Genomic DNA, 23,227 nt, shown 5'->3' with positions numbered 1-23,227 from the left:
GAAATCGTGTTTTGTAGGTGTGAATGTGTATATCAAACAATGTCTTTATAATATTAATATTTTATACAAATGCTTGAAGTATTATTATTTTTTTTTCCCCATCACGTCTGACTATCCAATACGCTGAATTCGGCGATTACTGCGAAATGCAGGTTCAAAATGAGAACCATTCATTAACTCAATCAAGACATGAGGGTAAAAAGAAGCAACAACTGGGCGCAAAATATGTTTAAATGGGCATCGGGTACATTTCATTTAACTTTCATTTCATCCATCTGCATCCACGAAAACGAAACTACCCAAATAAACAAAACAATATTTCTCCGGTATGACGTAGGAAACAGTTCTGTAGTTGGGTGGAGTCTTACTATAAAGTCAGTCCTGTTCATAGTACAATTGCATTCTGTTTCTTCACCTGAGGTTAAGGTAGGTAATTGTTGTTGTCGGCAAATCTCATATCGTACTTTTAAAAACGGAAACTTTTAGCCAGAAATAATGCAATCCACATGAATACAGGATGATTATTGTTACTATTGAGTTTAGGAACTGTTTTAATTATACCTGCAGTGTTGGCTACATCACACGTTAAGATGGAGTTTATTAACTGCATTTTCTGTGTATTTTGCTAACTACTTATATTCTCTATATATCCTCTTACTTTAAAGCTAAGTGTAATTTGTATGAAGTTTTGAACTTGACGTCTCCGCATACTTGTTGAATTTGGGTTCAGTGTGTTTATTTATTGATGTGCTCTGTGTGTTTCCTCTATAATACTTAATAATGTATTACATTTATAAAGCGCGTTAAAAAAAAAAAAAAACACGAAGCAAGTTAAAATAAAAAACAATTTAAAATAAAAAAGAAAACAATTCCTGATCTTCTGCATTGCTGTCTGGAAGGACAAAGTATAGTGCAAGCAGCCCATGTTGTACTGTAGTTAGGTCGTGGGGTTTAAACGGGGAAGCGGCGTTGATCTGTAAAGTTAGATACTAGGAAGCAGCATTGTCCTGCGGAGCCTCATGTTCCCAGCACCTCGCCATTTGTGGAGCTCACTCAGTACAGAGTATATTGCGGCGATGCTGTGTGGCAGCGCCAAGAAATACTGGTATTTTTTTTTAACAACAATAAAAAATATGGTTAATATTTAGTGACTGATTGTTATTTATGCGAATTAATGCTTATGTCAGAAACCTTTTTCCAGGGCAAGCGCGAACACGTTAAAAGCAGGGATGGGTTAAAAGCCGGAACGAGACGGATCGGCCCGGAACGGTACTTTAATGAATTCAATTGCTTTAAAAAACAGCATAAAAAGTTACAGACACATGAGGGGAATATTTTAACAATCAGAACCGATTAATAACGCGCTGTCATTAACCCGTTTCGGGCCAGAACCCTCTTTTTATCACCAAAAAGCTCCCGGAACACTGGGTTTCGAAGGTGCAAAGACGACGTGAAAATTATACACACAATACAACTAAGTGGGAACAACATAACACTGCTGAAAAAAACCACCGAACCCATCTTTCATTTCCCATTCCGTGCAACAAACAGTTGTATAGACAAAACCGTCCGGAACACGGCGTTCCGAATGAATACAGAGCATGAAAATGATACACACAATACAACTAGGACATCATAACACTATTGAAAAAAAACATCTTTCATTTACCATTGTGTGCAATAAACAGCTTGATTAATAAAGCTGCCTAGAAGACGAAAAATAAGATGCACATAATACAGTGAGTAACATACTTACAAAAACTGTCCGAAGTGTTAACCGACCTTTAATTGCCGATTCACTGCATGAAATGGGTTAATATGAATTGATCTACTGCGAATTCAAGAATGCGCATTTAGCCGAGGGGATGTTCGTTGATTTTTACTGTCTATACAAACTACACCTTTCAGCCTTGATGGAAACACCTGCAAAGGGCCACCGATTAGTACTTTAATGAAATGAAAGATGGGTTCGGAACGGGTTAATGACAGCGCGTTATTAATCGGTTCTGATTGTTAAAATATTCCCCTCATGTGTCTGTATCTTTTTATGCTGTTTTTTAAAGCAATTGAATTCATTAAAGTACCGTTCCGGGCCGATCCGTCTCGTTCCGGCTTTTAACCCATCCCCTCTGAGCATTTCCCATTGGTTGCTGTTTAGTAATTCAATGCCTTTAGTAATTCAATGCCTATTAGCCAATCAGGACGCAGATAGCTCCCAACCCATTGTATAAAGTAAATTAATGCATTACCTACACAGAACAGTAACAGGTAGTTCTATATATAATTGATAACCTTTGAATCACGGCCACACCCTAGCAACCCTGTAGTGTGTATGAATGTGTTGTATGAATCTGTTAAGTTTTCCTGATTAGAATAGAAAAGTTCGAACTTTTAAATAGTCAAGTTGTTCCATCACTTGATATGTTGATATGCAGTGAAGGTTATTAAGAGGAGATGTTATTAATGTACTAGCTTTAGATTTGAAAATATTGCAGTTGATTGTAATAGTCACAGTCAAGCTGGATTATTATGTACACTAAACTACACACAAGCAATTCTAACAATAATATATACAGCATTTTATTTCCCTATTAACCAGTTACAGAAGACCATGCATGACCTCTGCTGGTGGAAGGAGATATTAACAAATTGATTGACTTGCCTGTCCATGTACTGTGTGTTAAGAGATGGACAGAGGAAGAAAAAGAAAATTGGACAGAGAAAGTGAAAACACCAAACGGTATGTTTCCATTAACCTGCAACATGTTGTATTTTTTCTGGAAAAAGCAAACAGAACATTATATAGTGATATGATGTGAAATTGATATTGAATTGATATCAGAATAAACATGTAAGATAATGAGGCTGGTATATAATATACATAACACATTTGATGATACGATACCATGGTAAAGTGATATGGCTCTGTACTTTGTTGCTGTCAAAAATATGATGGTAAAGCCCTATAGCAGTGGTTCTCAACCCTGGTCCTGGGGACCCCCTGTCCTGCGGCTTTTTGTTCCAACCGAGCTCTCAGTTACTTAATTGAACCCTCAATTGAACTAACAATTTGCTTAATTAGACTCTTTAAATGGTTTTAACTTAAAGTTCCTTATACAAAGTTATACGTAACTTGAAATCTCCAACACTTTAAAATAACTGAAAAGCTCTGATTAGCCAAATTGTTAGTTCAATTGAGTGTTCAATTAAGTAATTGAGAGCATGGTTAGAACAAAAACCAGCAGGGCAGGAGGTCCCCAACCCTGGTCCTGGAGAGCCCCTAGGTTTTGTAGGTCACCCTAAATCACCAATTTCTAAAGACTGGGAACACATGGAAGTTATTGATCAATGAAGGGGACTAGTAATTGAGGTGTGAAGTGGCTGCTTTTTTTCATTTTGTTCCAAACGATCTCCAAATTACTTCATTTAACAAATCACCTGCTTGATTGATCACAACGAAATTGTTCCAGGTGTTTAGAAATGGATGATTTAATGGTTACCTATAAAACCTGCTGGATAGGGGCTCTCCAGGACAAGGGTTGGAGCTCCCTGCCCTATAGTATAGTATAGTATAGTATAGTATAGTACCATGGTAAACTCATGCTTTTATTTATTTTAAGGAGAAGGAAGTTTCAGGCCACAACACCTCCCTTTCTCAACTACCTGAAAGATATTCTGCACAGATATCCTGACGGCGGACAGATATTAAAAGTAAGGATTGAGAAGGACCTGCTTTCCGCAGCAGGTCCACTATGTATTAACCAGTATGATTTGGAATAGTTTGGGGACATGCTATTGTCTATTAGGCAGTGCATCTGTGTGTGACGGAAGGGGACACTAACACCAGTATTGGTTCCTGGCCAGCTCAGTATTCTTCAAATCCATTCTGGGAATGTTTATGGTTGATGATTATGCATTAAATGAATGTGACAGAGCTGGTGTTTCATTCAAAAGGTGAACTGAGTGACACAGGCCCCATATGGTGAAAATATGTCAAAGGTGATAGATACAGTGCCCTCCAGTATTATTCACACCTTTCATAGACTAGAATGGGTTTTAGCAAAATAAATGCAAGTGTACATTCAGTATTTGTTGCATAAATGAATGAAAACATTAATATTTTCAAACACAGTATTGGACTTCACAAAAATATATTTGTCTAACATTTGCATTTTATTTCAAAAACTGAAGGTTATTCACACCTCTAAACATTAAAATGCAATTGGACAGAGATGTTTTTGCGATTGTAACAATGAGAGTCTGACAATGTATCATGTTTGCATGGATTTATGCAAAAAAAAAAAATGTGTACACTTTTTGTTGTTGCTAAAACCAACTTTTTGTAACATTGAATCAAGGGTGTGAATAATTCTGGAGGGACCTGTATATACTTATCTTGGAATGGTATTAACCGATAATGTTATTATCACTTCAAAGCGTGTTTCAGTAGCTTGACACACTTGCTATTTTGCTTCTAAACTGACATAATTCCCCCTGAAGAATATCAAATAACAAATGATCAATTCACACGCATTAGAAAACGAGGGACATCCAATTCAATCTCGTGGGTGTCTGATAAAATTGTTTGTACATTAACAGGAACTGATTCAGAATGCTGATGATGCAAAAGCAACAAAGGTTGTGTTTCTGTATGATGAAAGGAATTATGGGACTGACAATCTCTGTCAAGATGACCTCCACAGGTTTCAAGGTAAGTTCAGCACTGTTTATGACATGATTTTAAATCAAGCTCCTGGTTAGGATACGTCAAGTTGCCAAAAATGATGACTCAGGGAAGCACACGGACAACAGAAGTTTCGTTTTATTTTTATTTTTTTAAAGTTCCAAGAACTGAAGTGAACGAAATCATAACAAAACACATTTTCAAAAATAAATAACTTTTTACAAAAGAAAAAACTAAAAGAAATTCCTAATGGCAGGATGAATAAAGAAAAACAGCACCAATATATTTTTATATATAGCCTGGACACTCCTGCAGCACCCATCTCTCTCTACTCCCCATTACTCTGTCACAGCCTCCCATACTTGGTCAGAGATCACTTCTCTCCTTAGAAGAAACCATTAATCAAACAATTTACACTAGAAACCATTTACCCACTGCTAGAAAATTATTATATAAATATATCACATGGTTATATCAAATCACTAGGTTTCATATAAAAATCCCACCTAGAATTAGGTTAATAAATGTGTAATTATTATATAAATATATCACATGGTTATATCAAATCACTCGGTTTCATATAAAAATCCCACCTAGAATTAGGTTAATAAATGTGTAATTATTATATAAATATATCACATGGTTATATCGAATCACTCGGTTTCATATAAAAATCCCACCTAGAATTAGGTTAATAAATGTGTAATTATTATATAAATACATCACATGGTTATATCAAATCACTCGGTTTCATATAAAAATCCCACCTAGAATTAGGTTGATAAATGTGTAATTATTATATAAATATATCACATGGTTATATCAAATCACTCGGTTTCATATAAAAATCCCACCTAGAATTAGGTTAATAAATGTGTAATTATTATATAAATATATCACATGGTTATATCGAATCACTCGGTTTCATATAAAAATCCCACCTAGAATTAGGTTAATAAATGTGTAATTTAATTATTATATAAATATATCACATGGTTATATCAAATCACTCGGTTTCATATAAAAATCCCACCTAGAATTAGGTTGATAAATGTGTAATTTAATTTTTTTTATAAAACATTACACCCCTTTACTTTATTCATGGCAAGGTCTGCCCTTCAGTTACACCACCGGTAAAGTTTAATTTAACTTGCGCACTGCATGCAGGCTTTACAGTCCAGCCGAGGTATGATCTGCCCCTCACAAACATGAGGCCTCATTGTACTGCTCTGCTCACACCACACTGATGCTAACAAAACGCCATTAACAACCAAACTGCTAAATAATTTAATATCTATTTGAATTTAGTTTTACTTTTGTAGTCAATTTAGGTTACTGAATAACAAACTACACATTTCTCTGAGAACATGCACCTTCACAGGGAAATATGCACTGAGCACCCAGTAATACTTTTTGTTCTAGCTATACCTTGTGCAATTGCTAATTTTAGAACAAACATTCATATGCATTTAATAAATACAATATACAGTATTATTGCTTTCATTGCGTTCTTACGAAGAAACAGTCCCGATTTAGTCCATGATTCATTTAAAACACATTAGTCTGTTAAGAGTTTGTTTCGCAATACGCTTGAGAGATTTTACAGGATTCTAGAATTTTTTAAACCTCCTTCATGTTAGATGGCAAATGGAATATATGAATATTGACTGGGCTAAGGGAAGCTTTTGTTTTTAAATTTAAGACCCCAGGTAACATGTTGTTTCTCATAGGACCTGCATTGCTGGCTTACAACAACGCGGTCTTCACAGAAGAAGATTGGTGTGGTATTCAGGCTACAGGAAGGAGTGTCAAAAACAGGGATCCAAACAGAATTGGACGTTTTGGCATTGGTTTCAACTCTGTTTACCATATAACTGGTAAGAACAGTGGCTGAAAGTCAGAATTAGAGCATTTTGTTTATCTATGTTGGATATTTTGTGATCATATGACTTAAGCTGCACAGAATCTACTCTCCATGAGCATCCATCTTTGCTGTGGACTGATAACTTAAATAAAAACCTTGATCTTTAAGTGATAATGAAAGGTGCATAATATGTAATGTATTTTGAACAGTAATGTCGGACCAAGGTTGTCATACAAAGGCTGATGATTTGTTAGTAATGGTATTGCTGGATCTTTTAAAATAAAAAGTTTCTCCAAGTAAAACAGAAAGTAGTCCTCGTTTGGCTTGTAGCTCAATGCAAAAGACAACAAGAAATCACCATTACACCTTCCTTTTTGTTTTTGTTTAAGATCTGCCATGCATCTTCAGTGGTAAAAATGTGGGCTTCATGGACCCCCAGAACAAATATTTTGAGGATGGTGGATGTAAGTGGTCTTTAGAGAATGAAGATGATCAAGAAGAACTAGAGAAATATTCAAACCAGTTTGAGCCACTGAAACAAACCCTGAGTGTGACTGGCAGCCATGCATCTTGGGATGATGTGCTTCGAGACAAAAACTTCCAGGGAACCCTGTTTCGATTTCCAATGCGGAAAGAGCTTTCACAGATATCGGGCAACCTGTATGACCAAAGCCGGGTCTTCGATCTCTTTGATTCCTTCAGAACTGATGCAGACATGTGCTTACTCTTCTTGAGAAATGTAGCCTACATCTCACTGAAGCATATTGACCGAGATGGCAATGTTGAGAACATTCTTACCATCTCAGCCTCGCAGGAAGAAGTGATCCCTGGCGGCACAGATCAGGAAAGACTGAACTTGCTCTCGGGAGCAGAAGCCACTTCTTTCTTGAAAACTATATCAAGTGTGAATCCTTCTGAAGAGAAGAGCTGTAAGTGGCTGGTGTCTACCTTCACAGCAACTGCTGGCGAACATGATGAATTACACAAACTTGCTGAAAAGCTGAACTATCGGCCCTGTATTGGGCTTGCCTTCCCCTTAGACGCCAACCACAATGGTAAATTCAAAGGCCGTCTCAGCTGTTTCCTGCCACTGCCCGACAATGACACCAACATCATAGGCCTGCCGGTCCACGTGAATGCATGTTTTGGGCTCACAGACAATCGTCGATACATCAAATGGGTGGAGGAAGACCAGAAGCACGATGAGGCTGCTCAGTGGAACGAGCTCCTGGTTGAAAAACTCCTCCCGTCAGCATACTGCCAGATCATTCTGGATGCCATTGCCTTAACCCTCCATGAAGGCCCATCCATGAACCCATCAATGGTCTACAACCTCTGGCCCGACCTGAAAAGCATAGCTCACCAAGAACGTTGGGCGACGATGGTAAACAGCATGGCCAGGCTCTTAGTAGAATGCAGGGTCCTTTGTTCAGCACACAGGGCCACAGATTGGATAAGAGCAGAGGACGCTGTCTTTCAAGAATTGGGTGAAGATCCGGAAATTATGGCTGCTGTGGAAAGTTTCCTCCTATCCCAACAGAAGCTTTTGGTCAAGGTTCCTAGCCATGTCTACGACATGGTTCGATCAGTGTCAGAATGCCGGCTAACAGTGGCCACCCCTGCATTTATACGCAAAATTCTTGACCGCTGTAACTTGGATTCAACACCTCGTGATCAAAAGATCCTGCTGCTGGAGTTCATACTCAGATGTGAAGATTCCAAGGAACTTGAAAGGATTCCACTGCTGCCTTTGAGCGATGGATCTTTTACCAGCTTTCAAGCCTCCAGCTGTGGTGAAAAGGTTTTCATTGACAGTGAAGACTTCCCAAGGTAAGTCCCAAATCTAGAAAGCTATTTCCAACAGTCAAATGTAAAATGTAACAAAAAATTAAATGGAAACTAAAAAGAAAAAGGATACTTCACACTGCATGCATCATGTCACATGTTTTTACTGCCATTTTCTGGCTCTGCTTCTGCTCATATCATCACAAATGTACATTTTCAAAAAGCTCAAACAACAAAAGCAGCTCATCTAGTCCATTGTAAAGATGAGGTGCAAATAGAAAAAATTAAAAAGCAAAGTCAATTAAAAAAAGAAGAAGCTGTATGCAATGATAAAGAGAATCAAACAATCCCAATTTCTATTGGGACAGAAATATAACTTTTCAAGGGCAAAGTGTTTGAGAGTTTGACCATTCTCTCTTTTTTTATTCAAAGCAGAATCTTCAACAGGGAATTCAAGAAACATATTAAAGGATGAGAAAATGCATTTAGTATTCTATAAAAATGTGGGTGCTTTAAAGTTCCCCTTTAATACTAAGTTGCTATTATCTATACAGGACACTGCTACCTGGACTGGAAAAGAGGTTCATTTCTGAAGATCTGAAGCCCACTGTTCGTACTGCGCTACAGAGATTGGCTTCAAAGAGTAAGACTCGTTTTGTACTGTCTTCTAATATTTCAAAAGTAATGGGAACATGATGAATCCTAGTTGAATCTGTGTTATTCAGACGTACTCTGAAATCAAGTAAAGTGGAAATTAGATCTTTGATGGCCTTCATTTTTTTCCCCCAGATGACTTAAGTGTACAGTGCTTGAATGTGAGGCTTGTGACTGACAACATAAAAGATGCTCTCCCATTTAATTGGGCCCATGGCTTGGACCATGTCAGCTGGGATACAAGAAACAACTTGCATGCATCAGACAAATGGCTCCCTCAACTCTGGCAATTCCTGAAAAGACACTGTCCTGCTGACCTCCGTCCCTTTGAAGGACTGCCGGTTATACCACTCAGATGCCAAGCTGAAGCAAAAGGGACAGTTAAACTGGCACGTCTAATAAAGAACACAACATTGATTTTTCAGGAGCTTAATGGATACCATTTGCGAAAAGAAATTGTTGACATAATAGGAAAGCTTGGAGGCACAGTAATCAAGCAGAGTGATGCATTTTTAGATCATCCCAAGCTAAAAGATTACATATTTCTTCCATCTGTGAATAACTTCCTAACCTTGCTTTCCAACCTTGGTCTTGATGCTGTCAAAACTAAACTTTGTTTTATGTCTGTGGAGGAAAGAAAACAGATAAGGAGCTTTCTATCTAATGCGAACACCTTTTCAGAGGCTGAGAAAAGTCTTATTTCTGAACTACCCATCTTTCACCAAATGCCCTCTCTCACATCTTCCAGTAAGGGTCTCACAGCTGCCACAAACAATGCAGCAATAAATTGTGATACATTGCCCAGAATTCCAGAAGACCTAATCCTGCCTAAAACAGTCCTGAAGTGCACAGATGAATGTGATCGAAAACTTCTCTTACAACTAAAGGGCAAACTTCTGGCTGCTTCTGATGTCGCTCTGCAAGTTATAACAGGGGTTGAAGATGGTCTCTATGAGGATCACCAAAAGAGCAAAAATATGCTGTGGATTTTGAGCAACAGTGACATGATTTTCAACCAGAATGATTTAATCCGTGAGAAATGTAAAAAGCTGAAGTTTCTGAATTCGATGCAACCCTCTGACCTGTTTGACCCAGAGGTAAAAACATTCAGAGACCTGTTCAGTCGCAACTTCTTTCCACCTGAAGATTTCAATGAAGGAGGTATACTGAAGACATTGCGTGACCTAGGTTTGAGATCTTCACTTCAAGATATCAAAGCATTTGAATTCCTAGAGGCTGCAACAGAAGTGGATCGAGATAAAAATGACCAAGCTCGTAAAAAGTCAGATGCTTTAATAACTGTTTGTAATGATACAGACGTTCTCTTCAAGTTTTCTTCCATGCAGCTGGAAACTCTTTGCTCACTGGCTTGGGTGCCAAGTGAAAAAGGAACACAAAAAGAAAGTCCTAATTGGCATAAACCTAAAGACATAAAGGACTCGAGTTTGGGCAGTTTAATTGGCTCAGTCATCCCTCTCACTACAAAATTTAAAAGTAAGGCGTGCAAAGTTTTAGGACTGATTGATCCTCCTCCACCTGTGAAGGTCATTGAAAATCTCAAAGTACTGTCTGAGAATTATAAAGCTGAAGATAAGTTTTTAATCCTGATAAATGCAATCTCGATCTACAGCCACATTCAGGAGAACCTTGCTGGGTTTGCAAATCTAACTGACCTTCCCATTTGGAATGGAGATGGATTTTCACAGCCGAAAGACATTATCCTTACGTACCCAAAGGAATTAGACTTGAGCCACTGCATAAAGAAGGTCCCGTCAGAGTTGTCAAAGTACAGTGACTTGTTGAAAAAGTGTTGCGTCCGGGATTCTCTGAGTCCTGATGAAGTGGTTAAACTACTGTATGAACTGAAGAAGGACATTGATTCCCGCATAATCAGTGGAAGGACAGAGGAACTGCAGTTAGCTATTTCTATTCTAGAGTGGATGCGGAAGACCAATCAAGATCTGAAAAGTCTAAATTGTGAAAATGACCTTCCAGTGCCAGTACACAAGAAAGGCATAGATGGGGATTTTTGTTTGCAGCCCTTGTCCAAAGGCCTGTATCGTGATATTTCACCAGAAGCACTGGATGACCTCCAGGAAGAGGAAGAGGAAGAGGAGTTTTATGTTGTTCATAAGGAAATACTCCAGGCCACAGCCGAATACTTGCAGATTCGCAATCTCAGCACAAGGATACTGATGCCGGAATTTATTGAGCAGTGTGGGCAAACTGAAGCTGTAACTTCCAGAATAAAAAACATTCTCAAAGAATACGATGAGGAAAGCGACCTTTTCAAAGAGCTAATCCAGAATGCGGAGGATGCTAAGGCGACGGTTTGCTGCTTTCTGGTGGATATGAGGCAAAACAAGGACTCCCCAGAGAGTCTCATTGACCCGGGTATGGCCTCATGCCATGGTCCAGCACTCTGGTCCCACAACAATGAGGTTTTCACTGAAGATGATTTCAAAAACATAACTAAAATAGGCTCAGCCTCAAAGGAAAATCAAGCAGAAAAGATAGGGAATTTCGGATTGGGGTTTAATGCAGTGTATCACATAACAGATATACCTTCAATCTTGAGTGGCAAGACTCTGCTAATCTTTGACCCAAATGTCACACATCTCGAGAAACATATTAAAAGCAAATCCAACCCTGGAATCAAGCTTGACCTTTCCAGAAGTGACCGTATGGTCAAGAGATTTCCAGGCCAGTTTAAACCATACCATAACATATTTGGATGCGATATAAAAGCTGACCAATTTCATTATCAAGGAACCCTAATAAAACTCCCCTTCAGGACAGCAGTGGAAGTTGACAGGTCTGACATAAGCAACAAGTGCTATGATGAGAACAGGATCCAGTCACTAGCATCTACTTTTAAAGAAACCTCTCAAAACATGTTGCTCTTTTTAAGGAGAGTTGAAAAGGTCAGTTTAGAAGTATTGTTCCAAACAGCAAGCACGGAGCACCAAAATAGTGCCACCCCAATCCTGACACTGACTAGAAATGAGTTCTGCAATTATGATGTGGCAGATGACATCCCATTCAGACACCTGCAGAATAATTCTGTTAGCAGACTGGAGAGCTTTAATGGAAAATGCAGGAAAATTATTGACATTAATACTTTCGCTATTAAGGAGATCAGATCCGAAGTCCCAAATTCTAAGAAGATGTCCCAATACTTCCTAGTTCACTCCTGCTTTGGTGTAGGCAAAGCCCTACAAATGGTCTGTGATGCAAGACAGAGTGTTTTGGCTCTTCCACTTGGAAGTGTGGCTGTTCCTTTAATCAAGAGTAAGGAAGCACCTGAGAAGTGGCGACCAGATACTGAAGCTGCTGCTGGCCAGGTCTTTTGTTTCCTTCCACTTTCTATCCATTCTGGGCTCCCTGTTCACATTAATGGATCATTCTCAGTCACTTCCAACAGAAAGAATCTCTGGACCACTGGCTTAAAGGGAGATTGGAATGAAGCATTACTACAGGACACAGTAAATGTAGCATATATAACAACGCTCCTGCAATTACAAAAGATGTGTCAAGAAGGCAAGATTGAAGACTATGACTATTACACATTCTGGCCCAACATGGAAAAGGTTTTGAAGCCATTTACTGCAACTGCAAAGGCATTTTACGAAGCAGTGGCAAAGGGATTTCAAGGTTATCCTTTAAATTTACTCTGTAATGGAAGTGACTGGTGTGCTATTGACAACGCACGATTTCTGGATTCTAAAATCATCAACACTGAGAAAATAGGAATAACTGCCAGTAAAGAATTTGCTGACCGGCTAAAGCGACCACTTCAAGCTGTGGTCTTGCCAGATTGGGTGAGAAAAGGTTTTACTGCTAATGGATATGGTGACATAATTGACAAACACACTTATGGCTGGCCTGAATTCTACAGCAAAATAGTCTTTGACAATTTGCAATCCATGGACGCTTGCACAAGGAATGTATTTGTCCTCCATGCAATTGACATGAGAAACCCAAGCATTGATGAAATGTTAAAAGCCAAACCCTGCATTCCATCCTGCAAGAGAGGGGAGCTGCAATATATTCAAAATCTCATTCACCCAAAGGGAAAAATTGCCCTCCTGTATGATGAAGAAGATGGTAGGATCCCTACAGGATCAGAAGGAAATTTTCTTGATCCAGAGAGACTCGCAAGACTAGAAACTCTTGGCATGATCAAAGACAACGCCTCTGTTTCTCAACTCCTAGAGAGAGCACAAACAGTGAAATACTTATGGCAAAAAAATAAGGCAAAAGCTTACAAGAGAGCACAGAACATTTTGGCACTGCTGAACAATGTAAAGATGAACAATGCAGACCAACAAATGATTCAGGATATTGTCTTTCTTCCAGCGCTACCCCCCTTCTCTCCTGCAAAAAATGTCTGTCTTAGAAAACCAAAGGAGTTATACAGCCACAAACACAAGAGGCTTGTCAATATGATTCAACCAATATTGGCCAAAATGAAGTTCGAGTCAGACTTTAGAATGTCTTCAAATGTCATATCAATCTTGGGTTTGGACAAAGAACCATCCTTGGAGACTGTGATATTGCAGCTAAAAAAAGCTTCTGACTGTTGCCATGAGATACAGCCCACTGAAATGAATATCATTGTTGAAACATGTTACTCCTATCTCAACAAATATCTTAAGAAGCCAAACTCCTCCTGGGAAATCCTTGCTAGGGATCTGAAATTTAATTGCATCTTTGTTGAAGGAAAGTTTGTGGCCTTTGATAAAGTTGCCCGCCAAGTGTCATTTGATGCTACCCCCTATCTTTACAAACTGCCGTCCGAATACACAAAATATGATCACCTCTGGAGGTGTATTGGCATTAAAAAGAGTTTCTCACATTTAGATTACACCTCTGTGCTTCAGCAGATATCTGAAATTTACAAAGGCAAAAGCCTTAATAAATCCGATCTTGATCTGAGTCTTAGAGTGATTACAACAGGCTTTGGTGAGCTTCCCGAAGAGGAAGATACTGATTCCTATGAAGTCCAGAACATTTTGCTTCCAGACACCAAGGGTGTGCTTCGACCAGCCAGCAAGCTACACTATAATGACACACCCTGGCTGGTGCTTAATGAGAATAAAGCTCTCTGCCACAAGCATATAAACCGTGAAGTTGCTCTTCGGCTAAAAGTACAGACCACAAAACACAAAGCCCTGGCTGATATGACAGTGGATCCGTTGTCACGCTGGATGAAACCATTCGGAGCCCATGAAGAGCTTACAGCACGTCTATCAAACATTATCAAGGCATACCCATCCAAGAAAGATATACTGAAGGAGCTAATACAAAATGCTGATGATGCCAAGGCAACTGAAATACATTTCATATGGGACCAAAGAGACCACCCCACTGAGAAAACCTTTGGAAAGCAGTGGATTCCGCTACAAGGGCCCGCACTTTGTGTCTACAACAACAAAAGGTTTGCGGAAAAAGACTTTGAAGGAATTCAGCGTCTGGGAGAGGGAGGAAAAGGAAATGATCCAGAGAAGACTGGAAAGTACGGCCTGGGATTTAACTCTGTCTATCACCTAACAGACTGCCCTTCTTTTGTATCAGGGGACAGTCGTCTGTGTGTTTTTGACCCTAATGTTGCCTACCTGCAAACTGCTACGCATAGAGATCCTGGTGGTGAAATAGCCATTAACAATGAGTTCAAAACAACATTTCCAGATGTCTATGAGACCTACTTGCCCTCATTTTATGACCTTGACAAGGGCACGCTCTTTCGAATTCCCCTGCGAACATCTGAAATGGCTGCAAATTCAAAAATAGCAAATGCACAGGTTGTAAACGATGATGATATCAACAGTTTGATTGATGTGCTGAGGGAAGACTCAGCGAGTCTCATACTGTTTTTAAACAACATACAGAATATAACCTTCCAAAAACTTGGAAAGGAAACCAACAAACTGGAGACACTGTTCACTGTGGAAATAAAGATGTCTGAAGAGAGTATGAAAAAGAGACAAGACTTCCAGGAAAAAGTGCAAAAGATTGCAGATCTTAAAACTGAAGTGGCAGATATAGAGCCCTACAAAACTGTGTATGAGATTGAAATTCACTGCAAAGAGAAAAGACCAACACAATGGATACTAGCAAAGCAAGTGGGTATACAGGAGGAAAGGATATGTGCTTCTATGCAAGAACTTGAACTGGATCAAATGCTATTGCCCCAAGGAGCTATTGCAGCAAGTCTGAGTTTTAATATAGAAGGCAGAGCCTTCTGCTCCCTTCCTTTACCGGTTGAAACTGGACTCCCTGTTCACGTCAATGGGAACTTTGCAGTTGATTTTGCCAGGAGGGACCTCTGGAAACAAGATGGTCCAAATGTGAAGTCTGAGTGGAATGAATACTTAAAGATCTATGTAATTGCTCCATTGTATGGTGACCTGCTTTCATACATAATTGAGGATTTGTTCAAGCAGAATGACATGACTTCAAGATTCAAAAATAAAGAAATCTGCAATGAGGATCTTGAACCATTTTTAAGACTCTTTCCTAGTATTTGTGAAATACACCCACAGTGGCAAGATACAGTTCACCAGGTCTACAGATCTATCCATGTTAGGAAACAGGAGCTTATTCCTGTATTCTTGTGGGAAAATACACATTACAAACAAACAGACCTAGATCCAATAAAGATACTTACAGTTTCCTGGTCTAGTGTTGGAAAACAAAAGTGTACAGAGGAACCTCACTTCATAACTGAAACTTACACGGAGGATGAAGTAATGGCTTTACAAAGCATGGAGATGAAATTAGTTTTCCCCTTTAAAAACTTGGAAAGAATATTGGAAGGATTTCAAAGAGCAGGAACAAATGTTACTTCCCTGAATCCAGAATCTCTCAGGAAGTTTCTGATGGCCCATCCTTTACTGAACCAAAACGATAGCCTTTCTCTACATATTAATCAGTCGCCAATGAAAAAGGAAAGCCAATTACAACTTCTTTTAGATTATTGCCTTAAGGATGTAAAGAAAGAAAACATCAGCTGTGTAGAGGGTCTGCCGCTTTTATTAACTCATGATGACATTGTGAGGAGGTTTCAGTTGGAAGCACCAAAATATACTACACAATTTCATGATCTGTTCCCAGAGTTAAATCATCTGTTTTTAAAAAGTGAGAATAGCATTATGGATTCACTGAAAGAGGCTGGATTTCTGAAAGATTTCACAATCGCTGATTCTGCACAGTTTATCAGAGAAAAACTGGCTCAGGAAGTCTCTGATGATGACTGCTGCTCATGGCCAGTTTTAGAAAAGAAAAATGAAGATTGGATGAAAAGACTGTGGAAATATTTCAATAGCATGTTTGTCATCACTGAGTCTTCAAAACAGAATAATATGGCAGAATTCAATGAACTAAAATTTCATTTTGGAGACCTTGGAATCTTACCTGTTTCAAATCCAAGACAGCACAATCAAAACATCCTGGCTTCACTTAATTGCTTGCAAAATGTGATTAGCGAATCAGAACCAGACAGCATTGGCAGACTTCTGTCAAAAATTGGCTTTGCCCAACTTGGCTTTTCCCATTTGCCACTCAATATTAGACATCACATAATCGGACCTAACTTACTACAAACTAGAGAACATTCCTTAGTTCTTCAACAGCTGACTCGTAAGAAAGAACTACAATGGAGTGAATTATCCAATCCAATTGAGTATGACAAAATGCTACTATTCCTTTTGGAGGGTCTACAGAAATGCAAGAACAAGCAGTTATACAAGGACCAACTCAGGTCTTTACCTCTCTTTGAAATGATGCAGGGACACCGGCAAAGCATTAACAGGTTTAAAGAGGTGTTCTTTCTGAATTCAAAATGCAATGTAACTTGTACAGATTTGTACCAGGTGGATAGTACAATTGCATTTCTCAAGAATACTTATAGTAATCAACTACTTGCAAAAGAATTAGATATCAAAGTAATAAATGACTTGGAGTTTTTCACCTCTGTACTTCTTTATAAACTTGAACAACTGTCAGAGTCACAAATACTTCAAGCAATAAAGTTGCTGTTGATAATAATCGATAAGTATCACTGTCAATATCAGAAAGTCAAAAATCTGATCACCTCTGTTCTAAAACAAGTGAAGTTTATCCGAGACATGCAGGGGTGCCTACGAGAAGCTTCTTTTTTCTACGACAAGGATAATAAACTTTTCAAAACAATGGATTTAAAAGAGAAGTTTATCCCACAGCCATTTTTCACAGAAATACAAAATGAACACTGTGGGTTCAAAACATTGCTGAAGGACCTTGGAATGAAGATGATACCATCACAGGATGACATCATCAATTTTGCATCTTTAGTTGCTCACGATGCCACAAAGGGGGTTTCTGTAAAAATCCTGAAACCGAAAACAGATGCTTTACTGAAGGCTCTCTTCGAGATTAATGAAAAGGAACTTAAAGAACATTTCCTCAAAACACTGTCAGACATTAAATTCATCTACCCTTTTGAAGTGCCTGTTGAGTTATGTGAATTGCATCCTCCGTACAGGAGAGGACAACAGTTTATTGCTTTGAAAGGATCAATGGTGAGACTAAAAGATAATGATGAAGAACTGGTTTGGACCTCCATGCCAATACTTCCTTTTCAGACTTACTTCCTTTTCAGAAGTCTTAGGGTATTAGAAAGGTCTGGCGCCTTGTATCTACCCCCACAAGATTTGTTTCTTCAAAATCTCCAAAATGTTTCCAAAGTCGACTGCAAAAATGAACAACTTCTAAAAACTAGAATAAAGGTTATAGAAGCAGCATATGCTTTTCTTCAAAAAAACATATCCTTCGACTCCAAGTCCCTATCAGACATTCCATTTATTCTTGTAGAAGACGACAAAAGTTTGGTGAAACCAAACCAGGTAGTAATGTCATTAAAACATGACCTGGAATTCCGACCATTCCTATATCAACTTCCATGCAAACTGGCACCTTACAGGGATGTCTTCCAAAGGATTGGTGTTACTGAGCAGGCAACTACAGACCATTACTGCACAGTCCTGAGAGCACTCTATGAGGATACAAAAGATATGGACTGCTTACACCCAAACCAGAAAAAGACTGCAAAAAGGGCTGTTCAACATTTTTTTGAAAGTTTGAAGGGACATTCTGATGAGCAAAATCTCCAGTCGCTGAACCCACTGTACTTGCCTGCTACTGATGGCAAGATTTACAAGTCAAGTTGTCTGTACTACAATGACTGTGTTACCATTGGTCCAAAAACTGACCTGAAATCCTTGAAGGAAAAGTTCAAAATACTGATTAACCTGAATGAGTGCTACCTAGATTGGGATATTTACAAAATACAACACATTTTGAAACTACTGTCAAAAGAAATGCAACCTAAGATGCTCTCACAGGCATTAAAGGAAGACCTAGAAGAATCAAACCTTAAACTTTGTCAGCTTGGGGAAAACTGTGAGTTTCAGCATCAACTACAGAATCTCTTAACATGTCAGAATTTCGGTGAAGGTGTGATCTGTCTCTTGAAAAGACAGTATGAAGGGGAGTGGAAAGCCACAGTATCTGCTCCTGAGCTTAAAAAGATATTTTCTAAAATTAGTATCACATGCTGCGAGAAGATTGAAACTGTTCTGGTTTACAACTCTGAACATTTGAAGGATACCAATATGCAAAAACAGGTCTACATCCGGAAAGACAAGGACGACCACTGTGATTATTTTGTAGAGCACCAGGACAGTTTCCAAGGAAGGAAGATATTGAAAATAGCAAAGTGTCTATCCAAAGAGATTAATGTCTTGCTAACAAACATGCTGAATGAAGACTCAATTTTCATACTCATGGAAATGCTCTGCTGTTGTGACCCAGAAGATATTCATAATATATTAACAGAAAATGGTATACACTCTTTAAAATATAAAGGGGACAGCTCTTACAAGTTACCTGAGCCTGGAGAAGTGATTCCAAATTATTTTTGGGACCTTCTTGAAATGGATTTCTGCAACAATTTTGAACAGGGAGAATTTGTTGGATACTTAGATCCTTCTTCTATGCCAGATGAAGTCTACCTTTACGCGATTGTAGTTTTGTGTCTGGGCATGCAGAAGAGAGAAGATGGTGAGGTGCTAATGTATCAAATCCAATTAGGTAGTGAAAACATTGTGGAAGTCACTAAAACTGATATTTATCAGTTTAAGAGGGCCAAGGGGTTCAAAAACAGCTACAGAGCTTTTGTGGACCCTGTGGCACCTGGAGAGGAACAGAACGATATCCCTGCTAGTGGGTTTTCAAAGTCATTTGAAGAAATTAAAAAGGAAATTGACGAGTACTTTGAAAGCATATCAAAACTTCCAAAAGGGGAGCAAGACAAAGCAATTCGGAGACTTTACTTAAAGTGGCATCCTGACAAGAATCCGGATCATTCCGATCTCGCCAATGATGTCTGCAAGTACATAGGGCAGTTAAAACGAGGGGAAAAGGTGTCAGCTACTCAAGGTGAAAGTGAGGAGTATGAGGATCTATTTAAAAACTGGAATAAATACGCACGGAATCACCAGCGGGGGAGGTCGTATTTCCGACAAAGATATTCATTCCGGGACTATGACTTCTACAGTTTTCACCGCAGATACCAGCCAAACCCTGAAGAAGCTAAGAGATGGTTCAAGCAGGCGGAATGTGACCTATCTGCTGCTTCCACTGATGTAGGCCAGTCAAAAACAGAATGGGTCTTCTTTAAAGTACACCAAGCTGTGGAAAAAGCTCTCATAGCAGCCCAGATCAAAAAAGAAGGAAAGTACACCAAGAATCAGAATATTGAAGGACTGGCAAGAACTGTCTCTACATTTTGTGGCACTGAAGTAATGGATTTTGTCTACAAGCTAATACAACATGGTGTAGACAATAAGACGACCCAATACCCAACCTATCACACAGCTCCCAACATTCCCAATGGACAGTTCCCTTCGGAAAAGGAACATGAAGTGCTGCAACTGGGAAAGTCTCTCCTAGCCAAAATACAGAACTGCATCTGATATTGAATGATATTCATCAATAACTTAAAAAAACCCCACTCAATTACACTCCATAGAATTGAAGATGAAACTTATATGCAATTATTTCTGTTATTTGGTACTTTGGAATTATATACAGTCACCTTGACTTGAGCTTTGTACAACCCAATTATTCAACCTTTTTGTCTACCAATGCTAAATGTTTGTTTGACTTGAACACAAAGTGCAAAGACTAAAGGCCGTTGCACACAGGATCTGATGCTTCATTAATCATCCATGTTCTGAACATTTCGCACGTTAGTCCATTTGCACATACAATGCGTTAAAATCATATTTGAATATTGAAAATGCCCAAAGTTATATCCTCGTGTAGCTCCAGCAGTGATGAAGACGATTGCTCATATGCAATAGAAGCCAAAATCTGATTAAACAGCTGAGAGAGTATCAAAGACTGATTCAGGAACTCAAACTAAAACCTGAAAGATCCCATTTTTATTTCATAATGTCAGTAATTTAGTTTAAGCTTCGTCAGCACAAGCTAAAGTACACTTCAGAGATGCTAGCTGAGCAACGTTTCTATGTGTCTGAGGCATTTCATGTTATAGTCTGTATAGGCTACTTGAGTCTCCAAGATTTACTGCAAATTCTTTTTGCGTTGCGGCAAACCACAATAATAATATATAAATGGATTTTACATCGAGTAAAATATGAATGCTGGGTCAATAATACTATTAATCTGTAACTTCATTGTTATAAAATAAAGAAACACTGTCCAACCTTTAACACTAGAACTGCCAGATTTTCGAACTACCTAGAACAGCCACGTGGGTCATTTTGACCCATACATTTTTAAACTGCTTCATTATGAAAATGAAAGACATACTATCAGATACAACTCACAAGTTTTATTCATGAGCATCATATCTAACATTTGCATCGCAGAAACACCGGATTTAAATGAAAAATTAAACATAAAAGCTTTATTTTTTAAATGAGCGCACGACTACAAACAGAGAAAAAATATAATCAAATATACATTTCAAAAGAAACAGGTATCATATACCCGTATACAAGTGTAAACAGCAGGTATATGTACATACAAAACTATAAAACCGAAATCGTTGTTTTAATACTACATAAAAATAAACTATAACACTTCTTCTGGTATGACGACTGCATTGCACTCTATGGAGCGTATGTGTCTGCCTGCTGGCTCCGTGCCTGCATCCAGGAGCTGTGTTGTAAACACAGATACAGTTCCATTGAACACTATTGTGTAAACTGGTACATACAAACCTGTAAAACCAAAATATTTTTTTCTGAAAGTAATATGAAAAAAAGAATATATAACATACATTTCATATTAGGCACATAAGTTGTTATCCTACCTGTCATTTCAGTTTGCTGTGTGCATCTGAGTGAAGTTTGCCGTATTCCAATCAAAATGACTACTTTCAAGACTAAATATTTCCTTCTGATATATTCCCAGTTGTATGTCTGGAACAAAATGAAGGATTGATGTCTCCCAGGTACATTGAAAAATAAAGCATAGGATTTCACTGAGTTGGCATCTTGGTGCAATTGTACAAATCCACAATCATAGCAATCTCTGTCTCGTAGTCTACAAACAAAGAAAGGCTTGAAATAAAATTAAAAAAAAACGTGTGCTAGAGGAGGAGTGGGCGTGTCTTGTTTGCTGCATTTCCAAAAAAATAGAATATCTTACGTTATATTAAAAAAAGACACATTGTAATACATGGGTCAAATTGATGCACATGGCGGTTCTAGGTGGAAATGTTTATAACTTTATCATTTGTGTGATTCTGGCTATCAAACGCTGTCATGATATTTAATGAATATATTTAGGAAAAGTCAAAAACAGACATACACATACGATTTACAATGGAAGAGTAATTAACATTTTAAATCCAAAATGGGTTAAATTGACCCGCATGGCGGTTCTAGTGTTAAGCACCTTTATATGTGTGTGTGTGTTTGTATGTATTTCATAAGATTGAGCTACTGGAGACATGGAATTACAAGAATCCATGTCTTATAAATGGATTGTCATTGATCAATGTCATTTTTAACGCACATCAAATTGGATCAAACTTGTTTTGATTCCAAAATTGACGCATCAGCGTCGTACAACAATTATGGAATCGGTGTGCAAGTTGCAATAGGAAATGCACATGTTCGTTTTTTTTCTTGTTAGATGCTCGTTAAATTTGGATGTGTGATCTGATCCAGTGTACAACAGCCTTAATTCTAACCATCTCTTGCAACTTTGCTACCTTTTCTTTAGGCCACATTGTATCATTATGAAAACTGAGCAATCCCAATTTCCAACATACATTTGTCCTGCAACTTTGAGGCCAATTATTGTATTAATGGTAGTAGCAGTCATAGTAGTAATAGTAGTTTAATGACTTACCTATAAAAAATGCTTAGAATGGTATTTAATTTTGATATGTAATATGTACAATTACATTATTCCTTATTAATATTTCTCTCATACTTTCTTACAGTTTATATTGTTTTTGGTCTTAAGTAAATATACTGATTCTGAGATTTTAAAAAATGGTATAATAGTTTCAGGTGAAGTATTTTATGTGACGCAAAACACAAGTTTTCAAGACCACATAGGTCCAATCGGTTTCTTGTTGTGTAACAATTCTGCTTTGTTTTTTTTCCTTTGTAATTGTAAACCTGGAGTAAAATCTGTGTAAAAGTTGTGATAATTATTATGAAGTACAAAATAGTTTATATTTCCTTTGCTTTTCATATTTCTTTACTATTTTGTTTTGTATTCCTAAAAACCGAGATGATCAGGCTTCATCTGATGGTCAATTCAATAACATTCAATCTTATACTATAATTCAATAAACTTTAAGAATTGCTTACAAATCAGTTGTGTGTGTATTTTCTATAACACCTCCCAATATGTGAAATTATATATCAGGGGTGGCCAAGCTGCGGCTCTTCTCCACTTGTTGTGCGGCTCGTGTGTGTGTGTGGCTCGATAAAACTGGAGGAAGAGAAGAAAGAATAATAAACACGAGAAATAAAAAGGGAGTAAAATAAACTTGTTCGTTTGCTTTCTTATTTCCATTCGTGTTTACTGTTGTTCTTCCTCTTCTCTTCCGCCTAACCAGTACGTTTGACGCAGTGGCGTCAAGCGTAATGACCTTTGACACTCAATGTTCATGACACTCAACGTCTGCGTATTGCACTCACTTTCAATTG

At 38.1% G+C, this 23,227-nt stretch overlaps 1 protein-coding gene across 1 annotated transcript; it reads left to right on the top strand.

Moving 5' to 3' along the window:
• The first annotated feature begins 389 nt into the window (after nucleotides 1-389).
• LOC131707288 (sacsin-like) lies at nucleotides 390-22,882 on the top strand. Its single transcript, XM_059009663.1, has 8 exons — nucleotides 390-426; nucleotides 2,600-2,740; nucleotides 3,621-3,711; nucleotides 4,600-4,711; nucleotides 6,415-6,561; nucleotides 6,938-8,378; nucleotides 8,888-8,976; nucleotides 9,123-22,882. Exons 2-8 carry the CDS (start codon nucleotides 2,688-2,690, stop codon nucleotides 20,000-20,002), a joined length of 12,813 nt encoding a protein of 4,270 aa, XP_058865646.1. The 5' UTR covers nucleotides 390-426; nucleotides 2,600-2,687; the 3' UTR covers nucleotides 20,003-22,882.
• The last annotated feature ends 345 nt before the right edge of the window (nucleotides 22,883-23,227 follow it).

Source organism: Acipenser ruthenus, chromosome 39 (genome assembly GCF_902713425.1).
Source record: "Acipenser ruthenus chromosome 39, fAciRut3.2 maternal haplotype, whole genome shotgun sequence".
In the NCBI taxonomy this organism is placed as follows: Eukaryota; Metazoa; Chordata; class Actinopteri; order Acipenseriformes; family Acipenseridae; genus Acipenser; species Acipenser ruthenus.
Note: the sequence above shows the minus strand (reverse complement) of the source record. Positions and strands in the feature narration are given on the sequence as shown.

Excerpts from the sequence above, each read along its gene's own strand:
- LOC131707288 (XM_059009663.1), top strand. The coding sequence starts at position 2,688 with ATGGACAGAGGAAGAAAAAGAAAATTGGACAGAGAAAGTGAAAACACC. Across the intron at positions 3,712-4,599 it reads ACGGCGGACAGATATTAAAA|GAACTGATTCAGAATGCTGA; the intron begins GTAAGGATTGAG and ends GTACATTAACAG. Across the intron at positions 6,562-6,937 it reads CTCTGTTTACCATATAACTG|ATCTGCCATGCATCTTCAGT; the intron begins GTAAGAACAGTG and ends TTTTTGTTTAAG.